Raw genomic sequence first — 24195 nt, forward strand, 5'->3', positions numbered from 1 at the left:
TCTCGTGTGTTTTTTTGAAATTTTTCGTGTGTGTGTGTGTGTGTGTTTTTTTTTTACATTAAGATGGAATGAAACATTCCATCCGAAGTTTAAGAGTGCGTTTGTTCTGAAGGAAAGACTATGGAAAGGAAAGGAAAATAGGTGTGGTCCACCTTTTCCATAGTTTTTTGGCTATTTGTTTGTCCCATGGAAAGGAATAGCCCATTCCGTATGGAAACAAAACTAGGGAAATGGAAATGGTTTTGTGTCCGTGCCCTACCCCTAAAAAAATCGCGGAAAGGAAAAGAAACAAAAAAAAAAAAAAAAAAAAAAAAGAGGGCGAACCACTCAAAAAAAAAAAAAAAAAAAAAGCGACAGCTCAAGCCACCACACCTTTCTTCTTCTCTTCTCATTACACCACTCAAACTTCATACTCAATTTCAGGTACTTTCTTCTTCTCTTGTCTTTCTCTTTGTGGGATAAACATATTTTTTAAATATACAATTTTTTTCTTATTATGTTATATAGGCATAGTATTTATTTATGTCAAATAATTTGAATAAAAAAAGAAACGCGAAAATACCTGTGCTTAAGCAAAGAGAGCCAATTAATCTGGATAGTCGTCATTGAATTAGGTATTATATATAAACAATCACGGGTTGAAAGACTGTTTATTAAACTTTCTGACAAGGGGAGCTGTTCGATCAAGTTAAGTTTAACTATATCGTGATCTACTACAATTTCTTATCTGTTGAAGTCTAAACATGTAACTGGCGTGTTCTTAGTTTCAATTATGGCGATGTTATTAATTACATTTTTTTCCTAATGAACGTTCATTTCTATTTAGATCGATTTTAGATCTGTAATGATTATGCCGAATTAATTGTTATGTTATTGTTATACTTTTTAGATTAAAAGTTTGCTGTTTCACGGTTATCATCAATATGACAGAAGCAAAATCAAATTGTAAACATAAACAAGTTTGCTTTAATAAGGAACACTTTACCCTTTTTTTTGGGTAATATAGATGAGATAAGCGAATTTGGGAGTAAATTTGGAAAATATAACGTGAATTTTTTTAGCCAAACTTGTTGAACCAAAAAACCGTTTTTTTGTGGGGAGTTCGCTTTCTTTATTAGAATAGATTAGTAATTAATTAACTTGATAGGACTAACATACTATAATTCCTTGATAATATACAAGATCGGATATCGCAAACATTTTCATGTTAGTTAATATTATATATGTTGTTCTTAATATTTATCTGTTAATTAATTGTATTAATATTAACTCCTTGATAATATTATATGTTTATCTGTTAATTAATTGTAACTCTGTTGATCAATAATGACTGTCTTAGGAATATGGATGACTACGAAATAGTTGCAGTCTTTTGTGTAATTGCTGCATATTTTGTAATGTCACGTATGCTTGAGAACATGCCTATTGAGAGGGTGCCACGTAGAAATCGGGACTACGAGAGACATCTAGCTCTAGAGAGGCTGTATTCAGAAGATGATAATAATTGTCATAAAATGCTCCGGTTGAATAGAGTATGTTTTAATACCTTATGTGAAGCGACTTCAAGAAAGAGGTTATTTGCTAGTAGGTGGGTTTTACGTGAAAAGAACAAGTTGCAATGTTTCTTTACATTTTAGGCCCACGATACACATTATGGGGCCTCTTGCTTGGACTATGATAAGGTCACAAGAAACTATCCACAGACATTTTCATGGAGTTTTGCAATCTGTATTGAGGCTTGGTAGGGAATACATAAGGCAGCACGTCAAAGCGAACTCCCCAAAGAACGAAGTAATATAAAGCCTTGGGCCATGAGATATTTTAAGGTAAACCGAGTAAAATACTTACTCTTAAACCTAGCTAGCATTTGCCTTAAAGGTATAAAGTTAGTCGTAATTTTTTTTTTTTTTTTATTTCCTCGTTTTATAGGATTGTGTTGGTGCAATTGATGGTACTTTCATACAGGCAATGGTACCTATAGCAGACCAACCACGGTATCGCAACCGGAAGGGGAATTTAGCGCATAACGTTCTAATGGCTTGTACATTTGATATGAAAATATCATATGTATTAGCCGGATGGGAGGGTTCTGCTCATGATAGTCGGATATTGAGAGCTGCTCTAAACCATCCAAGGGAGAGCTTGTTTGTTCCACCGGTAAATATTACTTAGCGATGCGGTTACCCACTTGCCCCGGGCTTCTTAGTTCGTCGGGCAACAAGGTATCATTTATCTGAAATTGGAGAAATGGCAGCACGGAATGAGAAAGAGTTATTTAACTTTAGACATTCTTCACTGCGTAATGTAGTCGAGCGTACTTTTGGACTTCTGAAAAAACGGTTCGCTTATTTGAGGACAACTCCTTTTTACAATGTGGATATACAAGTTGATTTAATCATAGCTTGTTGTATACTACATAATTTCATACGAGAGGTTGATCCTGTCGATGTTGGTGGATGGCCGGATGAACCGGATGTGGAGGAACCTAGAGATATGGGTAGCCAAGTTCGGGGATTATAGTAGTGCGAGGCCAACTAATGAGTGGAAGTTGTTCGGGACCAACCTAAGCGAGAGCATGTGGAATGAGCGTCATATGTTTCAAACACAAAGAGAGTGATCGACTACTTTTATGTTTTTAGTTATTTATATGTTGTATTTGTTTTTGGGTGGTAAGAATATGTACTTGCATCTGACATTTATGCAAAGTGTGAATTGCAAATGCTATGGTTTGATTATATGTTGTTGATTAAAATGATGAAATCTAAATTTTATGGATCTTTTCAATTCCTATGTACTATATTTTTTAATAATTTATATTGTGGAAATAGATGTGTTATGATCATATAATAATTTTAATAGGGATGACAACACAAGCAACACCTCAAACACCACAAGCACCAGTACGCGATCAGAAAGGGAGACTAGTTTGGACTCAATCTATGGATGATGTCATGTTAGAAGTTTTTTTGGAACATCTTTGAAGGGTTTAAGGGGAACCGGTGGATGGAAGAAAGTCAATTCACATTCTTGCTGTCACCGAGGCAATGAGAGATCAGTTGGGTTTTGCTATCGATATTGAACATGTTGAAAACCGAATCAAGACAAAGAGGGCTGCGGTTAAATCATTCAAAGATTTGAGATCTTTTTCTCATAGTGGTTTTGGTTGGGATCCGGATACAATGATGATAGAAAGTGATGCTTCAGTATGGGCAGATGCAATTAAGGTAAAAATGTTTATGCGAACAAGTTTTGTTAGTTATTGTAGTATAGTGAGTACTTTAATTATTTGATTTTTTGATAACATAGTTATTAGTGCCCAAGCTAAGATTTTATGTTCCTTTAATTTTGTGACAAATAATATATTGTGTAAGCAGTTTTTGTTGGTTTAATTTCTGGTGTTGGTTAAGAAGATTCTTGAAAAATTGTGCTTGAGAATTTGGTCTCGGGCTTGAATAAGATTTTTAGATCTGTGAGTCTGCTTTCCAATACAATTGGATTCATCTTGTTTCGATATTTGCACGATGAAGTTCACGACTTAATTGTTTTAGTACATAATGGTCAGCCTGGATTTTTTTGACGAAGTTCTGTGTTTGGTGGCGTTCTGTGCATTTTCTATTGGGAACCTCATTTCATGGCCTGAAAGTTAGCTGTAGAAAATCTAGTGTAGTTTCATACCCAATTTACCTTGTACTAATCCGAGTTATACAAATAAAGTTATGATAGTTTTAGTGCAGATAGGTCAACCAGAATTTTTTTGACGAAGTTCTGTGTTTGGTGGCGTTCTGTGCATTTTCTGTTGGGAACCTCCTTTCATGGCCTGAAAGTTAGTTGTAGACAATTTAGTATAGTTTCATACCCAATTTACCTTGTACTAATCCGAGTTATACAAATAAAGTTATGACAGTTTTAGTGCAGATAGGTCAACCAGGATTTTTTTGACGAAGTTCTGTGTTTGGTGGCGTTCTGTGCATTTTCTGTTGGGAACCTCCTTTCATGGCCTGAAAGTTAGTTGTAGACAATTTAGTATAGTTTCATACCCAATTTACCTTGTACTAATCCGAGTTATACAAATAAAGTTATGACAGTTTTAGTGCAGATTGGTTCAATATTTTTTTCTTGAAATCCAACAAATATTTTTTTATGTCGCAGGCAAACCCGAAAAGGAAGACCTATAAAGGTAAGCAAATACCTAGGTTGTTTGAGTGGGTTGAAGTGCTTGGAGACAATATTGCTTGTGGTAACATACAAAAAACTGGTCTTACGGTGGATGAGGACGCTACAGTGGCAAGTGAGATGGACATGTCATCACAGGTTTAGTATTCAGATACTTTTCTTAGGGAAGGCATGCGTATCCATGTGGATAACTTCCCACCAACTAATAACGAAGGTGGAGGCTCCCACACTGCTACTTCCCAACCATCAAGTCAGTCTGCCCGTCCAAACAAATTGCCTCAGAAGAAGCGCAAGAGCATGGAAGGTGAAGGCAATGATGTTATAGAAGGCATGAGGCTTGTTATGCAGAATGTGGCAGATTCTTTGCGTGTGAGGAGTGAAATTGAGCGTGAGAGGATTGCAGTTGAGGCTAGTAAGAACAATGCTCTAGCCCTTACTTGGGACCAAATTTGTTTAGCCATTGATGAAATTGATGTGTTGGATGAGGAACAAAAGATTGCAGCTATGGAGTTGTTTTACAAGATGGTCTTTGAAAACCTAAAAATGTTTTTTTCTCAAGATGAATACCAACAAGCGTGCTAGTTGGTTATTGAAGAAGCTTGGTGATAATTGAGTGGATGGGTTCTCAAGTTTTTGTGGTTGTTTTAGATACACTTTGGATATGCTTTCATGTGTTCTTTTTCTTTTTGATGGAGTGTTAAAGTCTTTTGTAGTATTTCAGATCCATTAACTATTTTGGATGTTTTCAAGATTATTGTAGTATTTTATTATTGTTTTAGTGAATGCAACAATAGTTTATGTGTTTGAGGGAGTTCTCTATTATTATTGTTAGACAATATTGTATATGAGTTTGCAGGTGTCATACAAGTGTTCATACTCCTAAAACAGGGTAGTTTTTGTCTTTTTTTTTTGGTTCTATATGCTAAATTCATTTTAATTTACAAGTTTCATGTATATATATGCAAAATGAAAAAGGTCATGCCATTTGTTTTTTATTTTATTTTTCCGAGAGCAATGAGTTTTGGAGAAAAATGATAAGTAATATTGATGAAGTATTCATGTTTCCATCTTTCTTTTCCTTTCCACAGCTTTTGCATAACAAAGAGGATTATTCCTTTCCTCAGTTTTACTTTCCTTTCCACAGTTTACCAAACAGACACATATTTAAAACTCTTTCCATTCCATTCCATTCCATTCCTTTCCACAGTGGACCACTTTCTTTATTTCATTTCCTTTCCATTAGTAAAATTTTAACAAACACACCCTAAATTCACTTCTGCTTTGGGCAACTTGGGAATGCTCTAACTTCCATAGGTTCTGTGTGCTATGGGAGAATGTAGCAACAAATTGCTAGGTTTTACATGAATGCACTACTAATCAATGAGCTGGACAAATCTGTAGAACGGATTCTGCAGTGTAGTTATATCAATCAGTTAAGATGTATAAATGTATTTTGAGTGGAATTTGATCCAAGACAAAAGATTGTATTATTAGTATTAATATTACTTGCTTGTGCCCATAAATATATTTTAATGCATGCGTTTAAAATTTGACCAATTTGACCGCTACAACTTTTCATCAGTTAGTTGTTCCTCCTTTAGAATTTGAGATTCATCATTTATGGACTGCCACTACCAACCTTGGGAAGCTATGAAATTGAGTATCGACCCTCAACCCAGCACACCCGCCTCACAAATTCATATGCCCTACGCTCAAAGCGTGTGAATGGTAATGGGAATGCACAGCTCAACCCGGTCCCCCCAATACAGTCAGGCCCAATTCATGTTGACATTTGACAACCATAGCGGTCATAGTCTGTGAAAGCTCGAAGTATTTGCAAATAGTATGCAGAATCTGTCGCTAGATAATGTTGGACGCTCAACATTGTTTCAAATTAAAAAAAGTGAGAAAGATTAAAGAGCCCTTATACTTCACAGTTTCTGATTCATATATTTAGAAACACGCTATGGCGGTTATCGCTAATGTTTTCGTAATTGTACCTTCCTGATTATTTTTGTATTGTAGTTAGCAAGGTGTTTTGATTTTTTTTTAGACTCTATAGACCCTCTCAAATTTTTTCCTAATTGTACCTTCTTGATCATTTGTAGTGTAGCTAGCAAGGTGTTTTGGTTTTTTTGGAGACTATATAGACCTTTTTCCCTTAATTTGTATCTTTCCTATTTTCTCTCCTATTTTATAATAATTAGCCATGACACTTCGACACTCTATAAACGCTTCCTCAATTAACTCAATTAAGGAGATAGAGCTTTATCTCCAATTTTTCTGTAATTGTACCTTCCTTATTATTTTTGTATTGTAGTTAGCAAGGTGCACTGTTTTGCTTTTTTTGGAGACTATGGACTCTCCAATTTTTTCCTAATTGTACCTTCTTGATTATTTGTACTGTAGCTAGCAAGGTGTTTTGGTTTTTTTGGAGTATCTATAGACCATTTTTCCTTAATTTGCATCTTTCCTATTTTCTCTCCATGTATCAATCCCTGACCACCATCAGTCTTCAAATGTAGTAGTCTGCAGTTAATAAGTTGTTTCCAAATACACCAACAAAGTGGATCGCAATCTGTTTACTTGGAACCACTGGATGCCTAGTCAAAAAATTTGCGTGTGATGACTGCTTGTATGCACTAGAAAGGCGTGCGAGTACATCATGCTCAACGCCATGCTAGAAGGTTCCATCTGGAGATACGTTGGATGCTGTAAAGTCTAGCTGCTGGGAACACAACTCACTTAATTTCAGTTGTGTAAGTGAGGATTCTGAAGTCTGAACAATGAGGATTAGGATCAATCGAAAATCATGTTTCTTTCATTTTCCTATATGTAATATCAGCTTTAGAATTTAAAGTGAATGAAAATGCTCTATATTTCAGTGATTGTTTATTCATCGACTGGAAATGAGGAAAATTCTGATCTTATCTCCAGTGGGTACTTTGCTAGAGCTTCGTTTGCTTGTCATATCCTTTCTGGCAAACATTGAAAAAAACAGCTTTTTTACTCGTGATTTTGGTGTAAAACCATGGTTCACAAAGGTTGGGAATGCACGGACATTGTTCCAAATCACTGGGAAAGCTAATGAATTATTGAATACAACCCCATTGCGATCAAAGAAGGAAATAGCTTGAGTTTAATTGTCTGAGCAGATATTACAGATTGTTAGCATGAAAACTATATACATCAAATAGCCGGCCCGTCGATATCGTGGCTGCTAAAACAATACTTTACTCTATAGACTTTCGAACATTTTTATGAGCACGTTCATGACTAAGACGAACAAAGCACTACCTTCATCATCTGATTTGTCTGGCTAGGAATGTAATATGAACAACATCAGAAGACAGAAGATAATGATTATATAACCCAAGGGTACTTTATATTAGACATGATTTTTGTATGTTGTCCACAATGACATACTAACTAAATCCCCCACATGATAAGCCAAAACTTTAGGCGATCCACCACTTGTAAAGGTTGCTAGGCTAAAATTAGCATCACTTCTCAAAATTAGAAAATGAGTCTTTTTCTGGACAAAACTAATACCAAATTTACAACTGTAAACTATATTACACGATTCCAGAATTCATGACAAATACCATTTTTTTTATAAGTAAGAACGACACCATCTGCTGTAGGGTAAAGGGTGATTGTTAAGAGGGAAAAGAAAGGAAGGGAAGGGTGTAAGGTGGTGGCGTGGGCATAACAATCAAAATGGCGACAATGAACAACGTTACAAAAGCATGCCCAGCACCAATGAAAGCAACATCAAATGGTGCATTTCAAGGTGATAATCCACTTGATTATGCTCTTCCGCTTGCTATCCTTCAAATATGTTTGGTTGTGGTCTTTACTAGAGCCCTTGCTTTACTCCTCAAGCCTCTACGGCAGCCAAGGGTCATTGCAGAGATCATTGTATGTAATTCTCTCTCTCTCTCTAACACTTTTTTTTTTCTTGATTGTGAGGGAGTAGTATTCACATCCAATGAATACCACACACGTGTCCAACACAAACAGAAATACCGCACCGACCTCATGTCCTCGTTCTCCGAACTTGCTGCATAGCAATTCACCGCACGCAAGTGGTATACTCAGCTCGCTTCCGAGCTACTTACACCTTCAGCTCGAACACACGATCTAAGATGTTCGTCCTATGAGCTCGCTCCAGAGTAGCTCAACTCGCACACCCTCATGCGGAATGTTCCATCTAATGACATCATCCATTATCTAGATGCAATCATTACCAGAGCCGTACTGGCACAACCCAACCACTCCCCATCATTGCGGGATTCCTACTAACACTAGCCATACACGCATCCTAGATCTCAACCACACAACTATACTCATTTTTACATGTGTTGCGCAGATCTTCATGCTCAACAACTATAAATACCACCTGCATGAACTATGTCAGACCTGATTCTTCTCTCCCCCCAGAATCAAGAGAAGATACGTAGGCAGTTCGCTCAACAACGAACTCGGTCTAAACCAATTCCCAAATCCTTTTCCCTCCATCACCTTATTTGTAAGAGACAAATAAAACACACCTTTACATTGATAATGGGAAATGTGAATTAGGGAATGTAACTAATTCACAAAAGAAAAGGGAGTCTAGTATGTAGTGCCTTTTATTTTGGTCTGTCCACTTTTTGTTGTGCGTGCACTCCAGGAAAATTCATATTCGGCATATACTGACGCTTCATTAGGAGTCCTTTTCGAAAACCCTTGACCATTTAAATATGGTTTATATAGACAATTGCCAGATTGAATGTAGGTCGCATATGGATTTATCTTTAGTTACATAATTTTAAGAACGGTGAAAAAAACATAAACGAATCAGGTTCTGAGGCAATTCTTTGCGCCTTACCTACGTGGTAGAAATTCCCTATTTGGTCTGTTATGTATAGGTGTAAAAAATACTTTAGGCGAATCTATGTTTATAATTGTTTTCCTAAACAGTACTTTTGCCATAAGTTTCTTTTTTAAACAAGGGAATGACATTTTTCAAAAGTTTTGATGGGCATTAGTCGACTAGTTACCTGTTACGCGCGGCGTTCATCAGGGGAAAGTTTAGAAATGAATTTTTCCTTGTAATGAAAATATATGGAAAAATGGATAATTATGGTATCTGATTGTTAAGTGCGTCACTAATGATCAATATACATTTGCAGGGAGGAATATTGTTGGGACCATCTGCAATTGGGCGTAATGAGAAGTTCCTACATACAGTGTTCCCAAAGCAGAGCATGACAGTGTTAGACACACTGGCCAACTTGGGTCTGGTGTTTTTCTTGTTCCTCGTTGGACTAGAATTGGACATTCGTGCAATAAGGAGAACTGGGAATAGGGCACTTGCCATTGCTTTGGCTGGAATCAGTCTTCCATTCATACTAGGCATAGGCACATCGTATGTACTTCGTGCCACTGTATCTAAAGGAGTAGCCCAAGCTCCTTTTCTCGTATTCATGGGTGTTTCATTGTCCATAACTGCATTCCCGGTCCTTGCTCGGATTCTAGCTGAACTGAAACTCCTCACCACCGACGTGGGGCGCATTGCAATGTCAGCTGCCGCCGTCAATGATGTTGCTGCCTGGATACTTCTTGCCCTTGCCATTGCTCTATCAGGCACTGGTACCTCCCCACTTGTCTCACTGTGGGTTCTACTCTCTGGGGTTGCATTCATCCTATTTGCAATATTTGCCATCAGACCTGTGCTTAATTACATGGCTCGACGGTCCTTTGAGGGAGAACCAATTAAAGAAATATATATATGTGCTACACTATCAATTGTTTTGGCAGCTGGGTTTGTCACTGACACTATAGGCATACATGTCCTATTTGGCGCGTTTGTAATTGGGATAATCGTACCAAAAGACGGATCCTTTTCAGGTGTCTTAATAGAGAAGATCGAGGACCTGGTGTCCGGCCTTCTCCTTCCACTCTATTTTGTGTCAAGTGGTTTAAAAACAAATGTTGCCACCATAGAAGGGGCAATGTCATGGGGATTGCTTGTCGTTGTCATAGTCACAGCCTGTTTTGGAAAGATCGTAGGAACAGTGGCTGTGTCCATGATGTTTAAAGTGCCCCGCAGAGAGGCACTTGCACTCGGCTTACTTATGAATACTAAAGGATTGGTGGAGCTTATTGTTCTCAACATTGGCAAGGACCGAAAGGTATGTACATCTGTAAGAAGTCAATCTAACAGGACCGCATCCAATATGAAAAATATCTTGTATGCCTATACATTAACTAAAAACAAATGCTAAGAAACAGAATTACCTCACACTTGGATCCCTAGGCGACAAAATTCCTTGTCTTCTTGGGGAGGATTATGATGCAATTCATTGAAAGGTATCTCCTTAGCAGTCTTCGTATACATGTTAGGTAACATATATGCAACCGCCAATGTGCATAGATAATTATCAGTTTATCATATCATCATCATCTAAATCAATTTTTAATAGGTTGCTCGACATACCGACAATACTAAATGCATGATATGCCATATTATCGTTCACGCACATAGCACAAGATCAAGTTATAACGGAATCAACTGTTACTCCACCAAACTTAAAGGTGTGTGTGTTTGTGTGTGTCTTGCAGGTTTTGAATGATCAAACCTTTGCCATCTTAGTTTTGATGGCATTGTTCACCACCTTCATTACTACTCCTCTAGTGATGGCAGTATATAAACCTGCAAGAAAGACTAAATATTATAAGCATAGGACCATCCAGCGCAAGGACCTTGATACTGAGCTCCGAATACTGTCATGCTTCCATAGCAACCCGACAATCCCTAGCTTGATCAACCTCATTGAGATATCTCGTGGGACCAGGCGTCGTGGTCTCTGTGTCTATGCCATGCATTTGATGGAGCTATCTGAGAGATCATCAGCCATTTCCATGGTCCATAAGGCACGCAAAAATGGACTTCCCTTTTGGAACAGGAAGACCTCGGATACTGATCACATTGTCATCGCTTTTGAAGCGTATCAGCAGTTGAGCACCGTCTCCATCCGCCCCATGACTGCAATCTCTGCTTTCAATACGATCCATGAGGACGTCTGCATGAGTGCAGAAGGAAAACTTGTATCCTTGGTTCTTCTCCCATTCCACAAGCATCAGAGAGTGGATGGTGCATTGGAATCACTTGGTCACGAATTCCACCTAATGAACCAACGGATCCTAAAGAATGCCCCGTGTTCTGTTGGCATTGTCATTGACCGTGGCCTTGGTGGGACCAGCCAAGTTTCAGCCAGCAACGTTTCATTCAGAATAGTAGCACTATTTTTCGGTGGTCGCGATGATCGTGAAGCACTTGCCTATGGTGCTCGAATGGCTGAACATCCAGGCATAAGCCTTACTGTGATAAGGTTCCTTCCACAACAAGGCAAGTCTCTGATGGAGACTAGTAAGAGTACTAACAATTCTACTACTGCCACGATAGGGATAGAGGATACAACTGATGAGAAGAAAGCAGATGAGGAGTTCTTGAAGGACTTAAAACTCGCCTATACTACCGACTCCATATCTTATGAGGAAAAGGTGGTAGAAGGTAAGGTTGATATTATAGGTGTATTGAAGGAAGTGAGCAAGTGCAATCTATTCTTGGTGGGAAGAATGCCTCCGATAACACCTCTACTTGATTCAACTGATTGCCCGGAATTGGGTCCAGTTGGAAGCTTGTTGGCATCATCTGAGTTTTCAACAATGGCATCTGCTGTAGTGATTCAACAATATAACCCTTCTGGCAACCAAGTGGTGCTCGAAAGAGCAGAACTGGACGATGAGTCTGATTCCGCTGTGTAATTTTTGTATGCTGATACATACATATGTTTATTATCTTTCCAGTTACTTAGATCACACTAGTCAGTACAGTTACCTTGAAACATAATTATAAATTTTTGTACATTCTCCAAAGACTGTATTTGGTAAATCTGTATGCTGGCTGAGGGGACCATTTCATTTTTTGGAATTACAGACTTCCCATTCGTCTCTCTTCTTTGGGTCTCTCGTTAACCAGTTTTGAAATGTTGGCAAATTATAACTTTATAACTTATAAGACTATGGATCGCTCAACAAAGTTTTGATCCTGATTAAAAAATAAATTAAAATGAAGTTTTTTTGAAATATAATCGTCGATATTTTTTTTAAAATGAAACCGAGTGTACTTGGGTGGAAGGATTGCAAATTAACAGGTGAAAGTTTTGCCCATCTATAGCATCCCCACTGTACAAAATATAGTCTCGATTACCCACCTAATTTGGATATGTCCTGAATCTAAATAACCATCAATTGTATAATCAGCTGCATAGTACAAAATATCAGGATATGGATATTTATCGATATTCAATTTCTAGATATATATCGTGGGATATCTGACATTGTTTCACATGCAAATATCGTAAATATATCTAAAATATCAACAAATATCATAAATATTATAGATATTTCTTGATATATCATGATACATTATTTATATTTATTTGAAATATAATAGTAAATATTAAATAAAATAATTATATACACAAAATATCGCCAAATATCTCTAAATATCACAAATTATCTACAAATATCGCAAATATTGTCAAAATATCACCGATATTTGCAGTCGTATATATCTCTAAACATATAGTGATATTTATATATCTTTCTCTGAAATCTAGATAGATATCCCCAAATATCGCGATATATAGAGATATTTTGTACTATGATCAGCTGAATAAATTGGGCATGTCCTGAATCTAAGTAGCCCTCAATAAACGTATAAGCAGTTGCATACATGCCAATCGACCACGATTGAGATTAACCTATATGGAATTCACCTTTATAATTGACTATCAATATGATGGACGAAAAGAGTTGGAATTAAATTTGAAATGAAACATTCCACGATCCAGACATCCAGAGTACATACCAAACACTAATGACCCTAATTACCCTATTATTACAGGGACCACACACAAGGAAGTGAAGGAACACTACTATAAAAAGAAGAAAACCAAGGCTATCTTGGGAAAGCTAGCTAGGGGGGTAGGCAGACATCTACCGGACTAACACTTTCAATCTGGGACATCTTGGGATACCACCGATACCTTACCTTGCTTCGCCCGACTTCTAAAGCCTAGCTCCTCGGAGTTTCTCTCACGGGTACCCTTCTCTAAAATACATCCAGTTAATGGAACCCTAGAGGCTGGGAAAAGGTGGGGAGAGGGGACTCCCCCAAGAGGAGAAATGACATACAACCAACTCGAGCAAATTCAGGTAAAAGAGCCATGCCTTTTGGAAAATTTTCCAGATCATCCACAAGAACTATCTAATCCGCCGGACGAGAAAACTATACATTGAACAATGAACTCCAACGAATCCATACATCTAATTGCAAAATCATTCAATACAGCCAGCATATGCAGAATAAATGGTTTACAATCTAAGCCCTCCAAAGAAATGTGAGTGTATATCAGAAAGTATTTCGAGTACCATCACAACCTTAGAAAACAACTAACCATGAGTTTGAAGTTAACAGGGGAAGATAACACAATTCAACGAGCAATACAATGTGCACAAGTTTACTCTGGATAGATTTAATTTCCGATGCATTGAATCAGAACAAAGTTATTCAAACTTTCTTCATAAGGAGGAACAACCTCTGATCTAACTCACACTTAGCAGCATGGGCGACTGGTACACTGAGCTTCATCAAAAGGCCACCAAAAGAAGCATACACATCCCTAGACCAAATATGATAAAAATAGAATGATCATTAATAATAGATAACAGAGATGGTATTCAACTCATAAGTACTTGGAAAGGAGGTATTAGTGAGCACAATAAGCATTTGTACATAAATAAATTAGAATAAATACATACACTATTGTTCCTGGGGCACCGTCTGTAATCTTGTAAAGCTTTCCATGCATCACATACTCATATTTGTCAGCAAGTGTTTTTCTTCCACCCTGAATGACATGCAATCAACTTAGATTTATAACTCAACCAACGCGTCCAAAGTACTCAAGAATATTAGCTAAAACTAATTGAGGTACACATATTTGAGCGGCTGATGATGACCCCAGATTTGAAACAAGAATAAAAAATTTAGGAAGAAAAATGATAGTAAGAGAACTCCTAGGGAAGAAACATGAGTGCTACGATTTCAAGTAAACGCCATGGCATGAAGCATCAAGCATGACCAGATATTTCATTCAATGATAAAGGCCCAACTCTTCTAAAGGTTATATGTTAAATGAGATTTCTTCATCATCATAAATTCTCAAAACCAATACATCAAAACAAGGAATTACCTGAGTAAAATAGCCAGTATCAGGAGTTCCATCTGAACTTAGTGTGGAAGCTAGCATCATTGTAAATTTATCATTAACACCAATTCGATATATCTCCGTGTTCACATCAAGTTGCATTTTTATAGCGGACTGCTCGACCGATGCTTCAATGCGAGAGACTGAAAAAACAAATGTCCCGAAAGTTTTGCACCAACAAATTATTTTGATATCTAAAAAGTGAATAACCTGTGCCTAAGATTCATACTACAATGAAAGAAAGAACCCAAGCTTTAGAAATGCAGCAGCTTATTAAACAATTTACTTCAATGTAACACTAATGGCAATAAGTTTTGCTAAAGAAGAACTAATACATAATGCGGACTTAGTACAAAACTTAACAACGATGCAGCGTTGACAAAGATTCTTATCCAAGAAGACATTCTGCATCAAAGACCCATTAGCTCCATACAAACTTACAATACTGCATATAAATAACTTGACTCCAATTCTGATTTATAGAGAAAAACACATTATTACCTTTGTCAAATTTTTTGCCATCTGGATCCATCTTGTCCACAGTGAATATTTCATCAAAAATAGCTTCAGCGGCCATTTTTTTCTGTAGTGTTAACACGTGGATAAGAAGAAAATTTCATGTTTCAAACACTTGATGCAAACATACACACTTTGGGGTTGCTTGGTTCTAGCTATTTTCATACTTGATATTAGCAAAAACAGGTTTTCCGTATTAATGATATTATTAGTATTTGCAAAACCCTAAAAAAGCATGGACATTAAAAAGGTAGCAAAAGAGAAAACCAATTATAAGAAAACCAATAGTTAAAGAAGATGGTTGGACAACTTACTTGATTTTGATTACTAGGCTGTGTTTGATAGGAGCTGTGGCAAAGGCAAATTTTGTCATCATTTGTCATTGGCAAATTTGTCATGTGGCAATTGCAAATAATTTGTGAGAGTTTAATTGTCACTGTTTGATAATACTGTGGCGAATTTCATTTGCTATGTTTTGCAACCATTTGTTGTTGTTTGATTATCAAAATTTGTTGTGGCAAATATTTCCTTTTTTCCTTTTTTTGTTCTTTTAATCTATATAACAAAGAAGGGAAGTGTGGGGACCGCAGGGCCTCCATCCTACGGCTCTAACAGTCTAACCCTATTTTATGGGCTTATGACGTGGACGAATGTGGGGTTATTTGGTGGTATGCTGTTTTAGTGATCTCAAACAGGCTCATAGGATCCCCTCTTTTGTTTTCTTTTCCAAACAAACCCCCTATTTTGTTTTCTTCTCCAAACACCGCCGTCATCACTCATCGCCTTCGCGCCGAAGGTGCGCGTATCTGTGTCGTACGGCACGGGCAAATACTAGTCTATATAACAAAGAAGAGAAGGGTGGGACCAACCACCCCAATCTCTAAGTTTTGGATTTTGTTTATGACGTGGAACATCCAAGAGTGCTAATGGGGGTGTGTTGATAGTGGTCAACAAGTGCGGCTGGGCTTCGGTTGCAATTCGGATGGGTTTCTGCTGGGCTTTTGTGGGACTGGCCTTCAGTTGCAATTTTTTAAAAAATCAACGCCGTACGGCAAGGGCAATATACAAGTATATTTAAAAGTTATAGCTACTCTTATTTGTAAATGATTTCACCTATGTCACACTAAAAAAAATTATAAAACACTTACCACAAAAACAAAAAAAAAATAGTTTGTCTTTAACTTAAACAACTATTGTACCATTGTAACCATAAAATCAAAATATCAAAATTGGTAGTACTACTATCATCATAGACTTCAATGTTAAACTATATTCTTAAACCACTTGGAAGGTTGTCCAAAAGCCATTCCTTCCTAAAATCTTCATTCATAGTAAACGCAGCTAATTAAATGGACAGTCACGCATGAGACAAAATAAGTATAGCTTTTAACGTTGGAACCAGACAACAATACAATTTTCAGTTTCTGGATACGTCTTACAGTGCATAACCTTTTCTATCCTATTATCACCCAAATACAGTGAACCAATTTCAAGGATTGCTGCAACTTAATTAAATTGAAAACTACTACACCATTTTAAAATGGAATTCGAACTTATAGCAATTTGCTCAGAAAACGCAATTAAGCAATACCATTCTAATAACGTTGGATTAAAAATTAAAAAACCACATTCACATCATTAAAAACTGCAAAAGATGATATTTTTACAACAGCAGCAAAACATAAAGGAACTAGATGATGAAATTAAAAATACAGAAGAGAGAGAGAGAGAGTACCTGGTTCCTGGTTGTTGAGAATAGGAGGAAGAAGGCTCTCTAAAGAATGTGTTTGACTTTAGAGAGATGAATTGGGCTTTATTTTATTGGTGGGCGTTGGGCTTTTTAACAATACCGAACAAATTCTTCTCCTCCCTCACAAGTCACAACAGCAGCAAAACAATTACCGATGCAGAAATTGGGAGAGTTTAAGCTACCGCCTTTCTTTAATTACCCGCCTTATTTCACGTACGCGCCTTTTTTTTAACTATGGGCGTTGGTTTATTTGTTCATGGTATTTGATTAACCATTTTGTCCACTATTTTATTAGCTTACAGGCAGTGAAGGATACTCGGGAGAGACAGGTGCAACTTTGGAAGGAGCTCATACTTGATTACTGTAGGACTCATAAGATATTTCTTATTCCACTGGAAGAGGACTTCCTGCTTTTCACAAATCCACTTATTCAAAGTATCTCTTTTTCTTACTTCATGTTCTGCAGCCGCATTAGTTTCATTATTTTTAATTGTAACATACACTAAAGCTCTCTGTTTCCTTACAGGATCACTCAATCATGAAGCAAAAGAGGTCTTCCTGTCGGCCTTGGTCTCAGAAGGTATCTCGCTTGACATATATATACACTCACAATTATTAAGGAAAACTGTTACAATTTCCGTTTCTCTATTGACTTGAGACCTGTTGTTGGGTTGGAAAGATCAGATTTATCTTCAACCTGGGTCCAAAGTATCCAATATATCGGACCAATATTTCAATGGTAAGGGAAAAAAAATGAAAACAAAAGGTTATAAAATCGGTCGACATAGGTTGAATAGTATTGGATTTTGGAAATTTACCTATATAACAGTATAATTTTGGGCCTTCCCTCATCAACCAATTCTGAGAGTGTATATATATTTCTTAGGAGTTACAGCCTCATCAAAACTTGACTCATATTTCTAGGCTGATAGGTGAGGTTTGTCTCCTTCTGAGAAGAAAGTATATGCTCATTTTGTTAGCCTACAAGAAGAGGATCAGACAAGTTGAATAATTATGTACCACCCATTTTCACTAGTAACACGAAAACCTCTGCTGGTATTAAAATTCCATACTTGTATGAGAGTCAATCTATATTGTGAGTAGATAATCTTTAGCCTCCCTCCAAAGTTTTCATTTCTGTTTGTGTGTCTTTATAGGACCAGTCACATGGTCTCAAGTTTAGAAGCGTCCATATTAAGCCTTCAAGTTTCAATTTTATCTTACAGGGCGAGCTGAATGGATAGATAAAGGACACAAAAAATGTCTTATCCTTTGGCTTCGAATCCAAGATTGGGCTGACTGTATATTAAGCTTTGTAAGTCCAGGTTATACTATCCTGTATTTTCAGTTAATAATTTTATTCTGATTTTCCTCCCACGTATGATTAGGTGAAGGATAATGGATTGGAGGACAGTGTTATGACAGTGGAGGAGATACGTACCGGAATCGAATCTCGGGGAACAGGTAACCTATTTACACTGTTGTTTCAATAGAGAAATTTTTTGTTGCTCTCTTGGAGCAAGCCAACGAATATTGGTCAGAAGGTGTTCCATTTAATGGATTAGGCATCTCCTATGGGATACAAGTAGCACAAACTTAAGATGTTACATTATAGCTTCTGACTAAATGAAGGAAGTTTCTCCTGTGCCAGATCATGCAGTATGATCTGGGTTTTAGTTATCATACTAAAGGTTTACTGACTGCTATATGATCTGGATTTTAGTTTTTTTTTTTTTTATCGGTAAAATGAGAATTTATATTAATATAGAATAACTATTACACGAAGAAGGATGAGATATCCTACAAAGGATTTTAGTTGCTCAGACATGTTATTTGTTGCGTCATATGTATCTTTGTGTCTGTACTTTTGATAGTAAAACTCTATTGTTGGGTTTTAACCTTGATCTCAAGTGTAATCCAAATTTCTGTTATTTTCAGCTATTGTAGTAGATACTTTATAGTACCACACTTGCTTTCTTTTCTTTCCCTTATTGTAGAATAATTATCTTCATCTATGCTTATCCCACACATATTTGGGCTTGTAACTGTCTTGAGCCTATATCGTTGCTATGGTGAAGGCATGTGTCTTGTGACCATACTTCCTCTTGGCAATGAGGGCAAATAGCAAAATATAAAGATGCTTGGATAAGCAGCTTCTTTGTGTTGTTATATTCATAGATTCCCCCCCCCCTACATTAAGTATTATGCATATTAGTACATTGTATCCCTTTCACTATCTGAAGTTTTGAACTGTTAAACCTTCCGAGTGCAATGCACCAATTTGGCCATTCACCATCCTGAATGTCTCTCTGTCCTCATCTACCAAAATTATCTGGTTGGATGATATGCTCGGAAGTGGTCTACTGTGGTACTAATTTTTCACTATTTGGTTCAGAGCTTCATGGAATGGACCACAATGTGCTGATGCGAGCTCTGAAATTACTGGAAAACAAGGGGAAGGCTGCAATTTTTAAGGGGACCTCTGCCGATGACGAAGGAGTGAAGTTCTCAGTGTAATTTATTCGCTAGTGTTGTGCCAAATTGAACTGCTTACTGAGGGTGCCAGTATTCCAGAACACAATGGCAAGGCTGGGAACCTACGCCGACGACAATAATGTCATATTGTTGTCCAAGAACTGACACTGTATTTTTGACTTATTTCATATATTTTATCAATAAACATTGAGTTATTTAATTCAGTTTTGTTAGTTGTTCTCTAAACTTTATCAGGAATGCAAATATGAATGCACGTACACCGAATCAAATGCACTGAACTGTTCCTTTTATTATGCTTGCTGGCCACCGTTGTAACTTTTAACAGTTCAACTAATAGAAAGGAGACTGAAAGGAGATCGCAGACTTTGTCAAAGTTTTATAGAAGAGATTGAAGACCCATATTAGTACTGTACGTCAAAAGACTTGCATGTTGTCTTGATTTTGGGTTTACCAGATGTTGTAAATTTATCATTTATTTATGAATGATGTATAAACTTGCAATGCTTTATTTGGTGGAAAGTTCAACAGGAGTTTTGCTGACCTGAAGAAAAAGAATGAGTACGAAAACAAAAATTTAGACAACTAAAAAAAAAATTGAACATTGTAGTTCAATTGGTGATTTCAGACGGTTTGTTTTCGTAAGAAAAGGGATATGGTTCACGGAACTTTGATTTCTGGAAAGTTGAGTTAGCCCTGCCATTGTAAGATGATGAGAAAGGGCTACCAGTATCCTTCTTGGTTTTATCCTAATTATTTTCATACTGCTTTCCAGTTTCCACCAACTCAGAACACTTTTTCCTCATTTTGAATGCCTGAGATGCCTTTTCATACTTTCATAGCTCTCTCTCCCAAGTCCCAAACGCCTGCTTCCACTTCTATGGTTCCTGCCCAGAACTCCTGAACACCACAAGGTGGCCTTTGCTCATGTTCACCAGATTTTAGGCTGTCTTTCCAATTGTTCTGAGTTGGTCATTGATGAGCAACAATCTTGGTTTAAAGTCTTCAACACACTCTGTTCATCTGATCTCCAAATGATTCACCTATATATTATTATCAAGACTTTAGTGCCGAACTTTAAACTTCTCGTAGCTCGTCTGAAAATACTCTTTCGTCAGTGTTGCATTATTTTTTGCTCTATACATCTGAATGCGTATGTGTGTGTTCCTCTATCTTTTACTTTCGTAGTAGCTTATACACAATTAATGATTACGAAAATAATAAAGAGAAGCATAAGAAAATACAAAGATTTGAGGCGCAGTGAGACAAAAACATGGCCATTTGTGCTTCTTTAAATGGCCAAATTTATAAATCTTCATACTAATTAAGAGTTGGCAGCAGCATTTTAAAATACAGATAACATGACAAGGAGATAACACCCTGGTTCCACATCATAAACTTCTCCACAAAAAGCTTTCCCCTGGTAAGACTATCAAGCTTTTATACGAACCACGAATGAACCTGTATCAAGCAATTTCACATAAAAAAGAGAACTTGTCAGTGAGTCAGATTAATCATTGATGGAGTTCTAAACAAGGGTCCACTCTAAAAACAATGTGCAGTCATTTAAATATGCACTGGGTGTTCTTCAGCCAGACAAAAGACACATTTATTCCAACCAAAGATTTGTATCCGTATTCATTCCCACTACCTCCACCAGCACTCCCGCCATCAGTATATAATAATAGTCATCTCCATACAGCATCCACCTATGCATACAGCAGCAAAATAGTATTTGAATTTGTTTTAGCTAGTCATATGTCCAAGTTTCGAAAAAAAAATAAATCATTTCTTCAAGTAAATATGCCCTTGATATTATCAAATGAAATATCCTGCCTTCTGCTTTTGTCTTCAATTCTTCACATCCATGTGTTGCATCAAAAAACTCCTTGCTGGAGCTGAGTCAATGGCCTTTACAGTCTCAACTAGGTCAAGTTCATCACCAAAGAATCAATAGATACTTTGAAAGAAATAGTCATCCGAAGAATGACAACAAGATGCAAACTTTTATGAGAATATAGAGAAGTTGCTTTGAAAAATGAAACGGGAACTGGTTGAGGAAATACAAAACTTCAAGAAACAGTACAAAATGTGGATCGGGGTAGACTAGTCAGGCATTTGCAAGAGGGGATAACGTGAGAAAATTTTTCTTATATCTAAAGTTCCCCCTTCCATCCACGCACTAGGCACTAGTACCCATTTCAACAAATCCCTATTCAATCCAATTTTATTTCTTTTTTTTCCATCATTCGGGCATCAATATAATATGGTGGTACAATTCAGGACCCAGAGAAGAGAAGAGTTTGGACATATATGTAATTGATAGCTACACTCTTCTGAGCTTCCAAATATACTAACGAGTACTAAAAGTGTAAGATCGGTAATACACAGAAAGGGTATGTAGTATATGATCCTAAGCCTTTAAATCAAATTTTATTTGATACCTTAACGAAACAAAAGGGCAGGAAGAATGAGGCCTCCCTGCTACTTGTAAACATGTGTAACAACAGTGAGGCTCCAGGGCCAGCTGTTTAGAGAGTTTTGATCAAGCGAATTGTGATGCTGATCAATAATGCCCAAAACACACTAAGTATTTCATTAAACTCAGCATAGCAAATTGCAGATGTATGGGAAATTATATATATTCCAGCAAGAATAAAGTAAACTCACATGCAGGAAGATTTGACACCTCTGCAGAAACAGCACAAGGGATTCCCAAATTTGTAAGTGCACCCCTTATAATTCCACAAGGGAAACAGAGATGCATTTCAGCAGCTTGTGATTCTTTAGTCTTAGTAGTAGTAGTAGTATTCCCAGAGGGGTGATCAGATGAATTCTTGGATGGTTCAATCGACATGCGTGTGAGCCAACGGAAGTGATTATCTTGCAGCACAAACGTGCCCTGAGAAGAAAAGAATGAATATAAGTTGAGCAGCAGCATTTGTAGTAATAAAGAAGAGGAATTTATTAGAGTTATTATATATTTACCCTATGGTTAGTTTTGAGATTGTCAATCTGCTTCTTGAAAAGCTCGGACCAGAAATCTTTGCAGATGAACTTGATTGCTTCAAGATGGTCCGTAAAACGAGGACGCTCCATAGTATACCTTTCGGAGAGCTGAAGGCCGACTTGGAAACCGATGGCTTCGATTCTAGGAGAAGCGAGTTCGGGTTTGGCGGAGTAAAAACGGTTGCAATATGCTGACACCATCTCCGTAATCACGCTGTCTATACAGCTCTCTGCTACTTCACGACCCACCATTCTTTCTTTCTTTTTTTTTGCTCCACTCGTCTCTTATTATTATGTTGGGGGAAAGACTTAATCAAGATCCAATTTGGATAAACTAATTTGTGAATCGAGGGCCCAATAAACACTCGATTTGACTTTAAGATATACAAGTCATCACGTTTGACTTTTGTTACATTAACAATCGATTGTGACTCAATGTATTGTGGTAGAAAATCAAGCCATATTCTCTTCATCAAACAAAGGTATCAGACTATGTTCCGTACTATCAATGCTGAGCCTCCAAGTCCCTATCAAAGGGTAAGTGCATTTAAAGCCTTTAATTACAATTATATCAAAGTATTGATGTTCATTATGACTTATGAGCACTCTTAGCATCATCTTTATCATGTGTTCTACATTGAGATCGGAGTTTATGTTGCACTTGCACGCTCATAGCCTCTGTATGATAACTTTGCAAAATCTCAGTGTTGGCAATTAGGCATAATTGTATGGACAATGGTGTTATCACTCAATTGAGTTGTCTTGCTTATGAATGTTTTTGTTCTTCACTGTTTGGTGTGGGTCAATGTTATGCCTTAAAGAAAATTTCACCACCAAAACAATTATTAGTTAACATTTCTACTAGCAGCCCCTCTTTTGATTCAAAATCCTGGATTGAACCTCATTGAATTTCAATTCTAAGTTTATGACCCATTATTTGTGCTTAAATATAGAATGGGTGGTATTACTATATGCAGGTTGTTAAGGAAGTTCAATGTTTAGGAAATAGATTCACAGTTAAGACGGAGAATCAGTGCTTCTATCAGTTAGCATTGGTGTTCTCCAAAGCAGCCTCATTGAACTTCAATCTCCTTTACCTGTAAGTTATCTTTGAACTCTGTAAGACTTCAATCTCCTTTACTTCGAACTCTAAGGTGCACGATTAATTTAAATATCACATTTTTTTTTTATGAGTGGATTGATTTGATTGGTAGTACATAGTGTAACTTGGTTAGTTGTACATCTTACTAATTCTAATTGGGGGTGGGTTGAGTGAAGTGACATGATCGTTCCCAAAAGAGTATATATAGCAATATATATAGCAGAGTACAAGACAACTTGGCTTGCAAACATTTGGGAACTTACACAGTTACGCCGGGGTGCAGACACGGTGTACAAAGCGGTAAACATCAAGGTTTGAATTGGATCGAGAATCGATAAATCAGCCCAGTGTGGTTACCATGTGCCAGTGCTTTAAGGTTGTTAACCTTAATTATCTTTTTTCTGGTCCTGACTTTCTTTTTACTGGTTAATGTCAGTTCTGCGAATGGAGTTGGATATTCAGAGTTTTATGCAAAACCATGATCAACAGCAATTCGAGTTTCAACATTTTCCTACGTCGTATCTTCGGCTTGCTGCATCGTGATGAAAGTTAAGGAGCTATTGACTTAGAGTGTGATGAGTACAATCTCTCACATAATCTTAACCAGCATGCAGCAGTTGTTCTTCAAGGAAGAACCGAACATGTTGCATTAGGAAACACTTGGATTGTAGCAGCATAAGCACTTTCTAGGTCCAAACAGGCTGAGTTGGATGAGAGTGCAACTCAAGCAGCAAGGATGGAAATGGTCTACTGGATGGTTTCAATTGAAGATCTGCAGGATCCTCATCATAAGCTTCCATTTGCACCTCTTTCTATTAAGGATCCTC

At 37.1% G+C, this 24195-nt stretch overlaps 4 protein-coding genes and 1 long non-coding RNA gene across 7 annotated transcripts; 3 read left to right on the top strand and 2 right to left on the bottom strand.

The window, feature by feature from the left end:
- Nucleotides 1–7732: 7732 nt before the first annotated feature.
- Nucleotides 7733–12154, top strand: CHX19 (cation/H+ exchanger 19). The gene is made up of 3 exons (XM_086594703.1): nt 7733–8094; nt 9351–10352; nt 10783–12154. The coding sequence occupies exons 1-3, from the start codon at nt 7894–7896 to the stop codon at nt 11986–11988; spliced, it is 2409 nt and encodes an 802-aa protein (XP_086450829.1). The 5' UTR covers nt 7733–7893; the 3' UTR covers nt 11989–12154.
- A 1463-nt stretch (nt 12155–13617) lies between these two features.
- Nucleotides 13618–16889, bottom strand: LOC147517803 (DNA-directed RNA polymerases II, IV and V subunit 8B-like). 2 transcript variants are annotated; one of them, XM_086589886.1, is made up of 6 exons: nt 16750–16775; nt 15329–15362; nt 15000–15081; nt 14484–14641; nt 14050–14138; nt 13618–13910 (listed from the first exon to the last, which is right to left on the bottom strand). In XM_086589886.1, exons 3-6 carry the CDS (start codon nt 15073–15075, stop codon nt 13799–13801), a joined length of 435 nt encoding a protein of 144 aa, XP_086446012.1. In that variant the 5' UTR covers nt 15076–15081; nt 15329–15362; nt 16750–16775; the 3' UTR covers nt 13618–13798. The 2 variants fall into 2 exon arrangements, with proteins under 2 accessions (XP_086446012.1, XP_086446011.1); XM_086589885.1 differs by lacking the exon at nt 15329–15362 and having other exon boundaries at nt 16750–16889.
- On the top strand, nt 16837–19463 carry VPS25 (E2F/DP family winged-helix DNA-binding domain-containing protein). The gene is made up of 6 exons (XM_086589884.1): nt 16837–16977; nt 17060–17199; nt 17291–17344; nt 17991–18079; nt 18153–18228; nt 19160–19463. Exons 1-6 carry the CDS (start codon nt 16919–16921, stop codon nt 19279–19281), a joined length of 540 nt encoding a protein of 179 aa, XP_086446010.1. The 5' UTR covers nt 16837–16918; the 3' UTR covers nt 19282–19463.
- A 1055-nt stretch (nt 19464–20518) lies between these two features.
- LOC147517805 (Transport protein particle (TRAPP) component) lies at nt 20519–22713 on the bottom strand. 2 transcript variants are annotated; one of them, XM_086589882.1, is made up of 4 exons: nt 22246–22574; nt 21928–22159; nt 20909–20966; nt 20519–20718 (listed from the first exon to the last, which is right to left on the bottom strand). In XM_086589882.1, the coding sequence occupies exons 1-3, from the start codon at nt 22516–22518 to the stop codon at nt 20929–20931; spliced, it is 543 nt and encodes a 180-aa protein (XP_086446008.1). In that variant the 5' UTR covers nt 22519–22574; the 3' UTR covers nt 20519–20718; nt 20909–20928. The 2 variants fall into 2 exon arrangements, with proteins under 2 accessions (XP_086446008.1, XP_086446009.1); XM_086589883.1 differs by lacking the exon at nt 20909–20966 and having other exon boundaries at nt 22246–22713.
- LOC147517806 (uncharacterized) lies at nt 22677–23970 on the top strand. The gene is made up of 3 exons (XR_015211568.1): nt 22677–22803; nt 23244–23365; nt 23805–23970. It is a non-coding gene; the product is annotated as an uncharacterized LOC147517806 (long non-coding RNA).
- The last annotated feature ends 225 nt before the right edge of the window (nt 23971–24195 follow it).

Source organism: Coptis chinensis, chromosome 2, assembly GCF_015680905.1.
Source record: "Coptis chinensis isolate HL-2020 chromosome 2, ASM1568090v1, whole genome shotgun sequence".
Lineage (NCBI taxonomy): Eukaryota > Viridiplantae > Streptophyta > Magnoliopsida > Ranunculales > Ranunculaceae > Coptis > Coptis chinensis.

What these genes read in the sequence shown, in the direction of transcription:
- CHX19 (XM_086594703.1), top strand. Translation starts at nt 7,894, where the DNA reads ATGGCGACAATGAACAACGTTACAAAAGCATGCCCAGCACCAATGAAA. An exon ending in GGGTCATTGCAGAGATCATT is followed by an intron (nt 8,095 to 9,350) that starts GTATGTAATTCT and finishes ATACATTTGCAG; the next exon opens with GGAGGAATATTGTTGGGACC. An exon ending in ACATTGGCAAGGACCGAAAG is followed by an intron (nt 10,353 to 10,782) that starts GTATGTACATCT and finishes TGTGTCTTGCAG; the next exon opens with GTTTTGAATGATCAAACCTT.
- LOC147517803 (XM_086589885.1), bottom strand. Translation starts at nt 15,075, where the DNA reads ATGGCCGCTGAAGCTATTTTTGATGAAATATTCACTGTGGACAAGATG. An exon ending in ATACTGGCTATTTTACTCAG is followed by an intron (nt 14,139 to 14,483) that starts GTAATTCCTTGT and finishes CATGTCATTCAG; the next exon opens with GGTGGAAGAAAAACACTTGC. An exon ending in GGTGCCCCAGGAACAATAGT is followed by an intron (nt 13,911 to 14,049) that starts GTATGTATTTAT and finishes TATTTGGTCTAG; the next exon opens with GGATGTGTATGCTTCTTTTG.
- VPS25 (XM_086589884.1), top strand. Translation starts at nt 16,919, where the DNA reads ATGCAGAAATTGGGAGAGTTTAAGCTACCGCCTTTCTTTAATTACCCG. An exon ending in AATTACCCGCCTTATTTCAC is followed by an intron (nt 16,978 to 17,059) that starts GTACGCGCCTTT and finishes CTATTTTATTAG; the next exon opens with CTTACAGGCAGTGAAGGATA. An exon ending in AATCGAATCTCGGGGAACAG is followed by an intron (nt 18,229 to 19,159) that starts GTAACCTATTTA and finishes TATTTGGTTCAG; the next exon opens with AGCTTCATGGAATGGACCAC.
- LOC147517805 (XM_086589882.1), bottom strand. Translation starts at nt 22,518, where the DNA reads ATGGTGGGTCGTGAAGTAGCAGAGAGCTGTATAGACAGCGTGATTACG. An exon ending in ATCTCAAAACTAACCATAGG is followed by an intron (nt 22,160 to 22,245) that starts GTAAATATATAA and finishes TTTTCTTCTCAG; the next exon opens with GGCACGTTTGTGCTGCAAGA. An exon ending in GGTGTCAAATCTTCCTGCAT is followed by an intron (nt 20,967 to 21,927) that starts GTGAGTTTACTT and finishes CTGTATGCATAG; the next exon opens with GTGGATGCTGTATGGAGATG.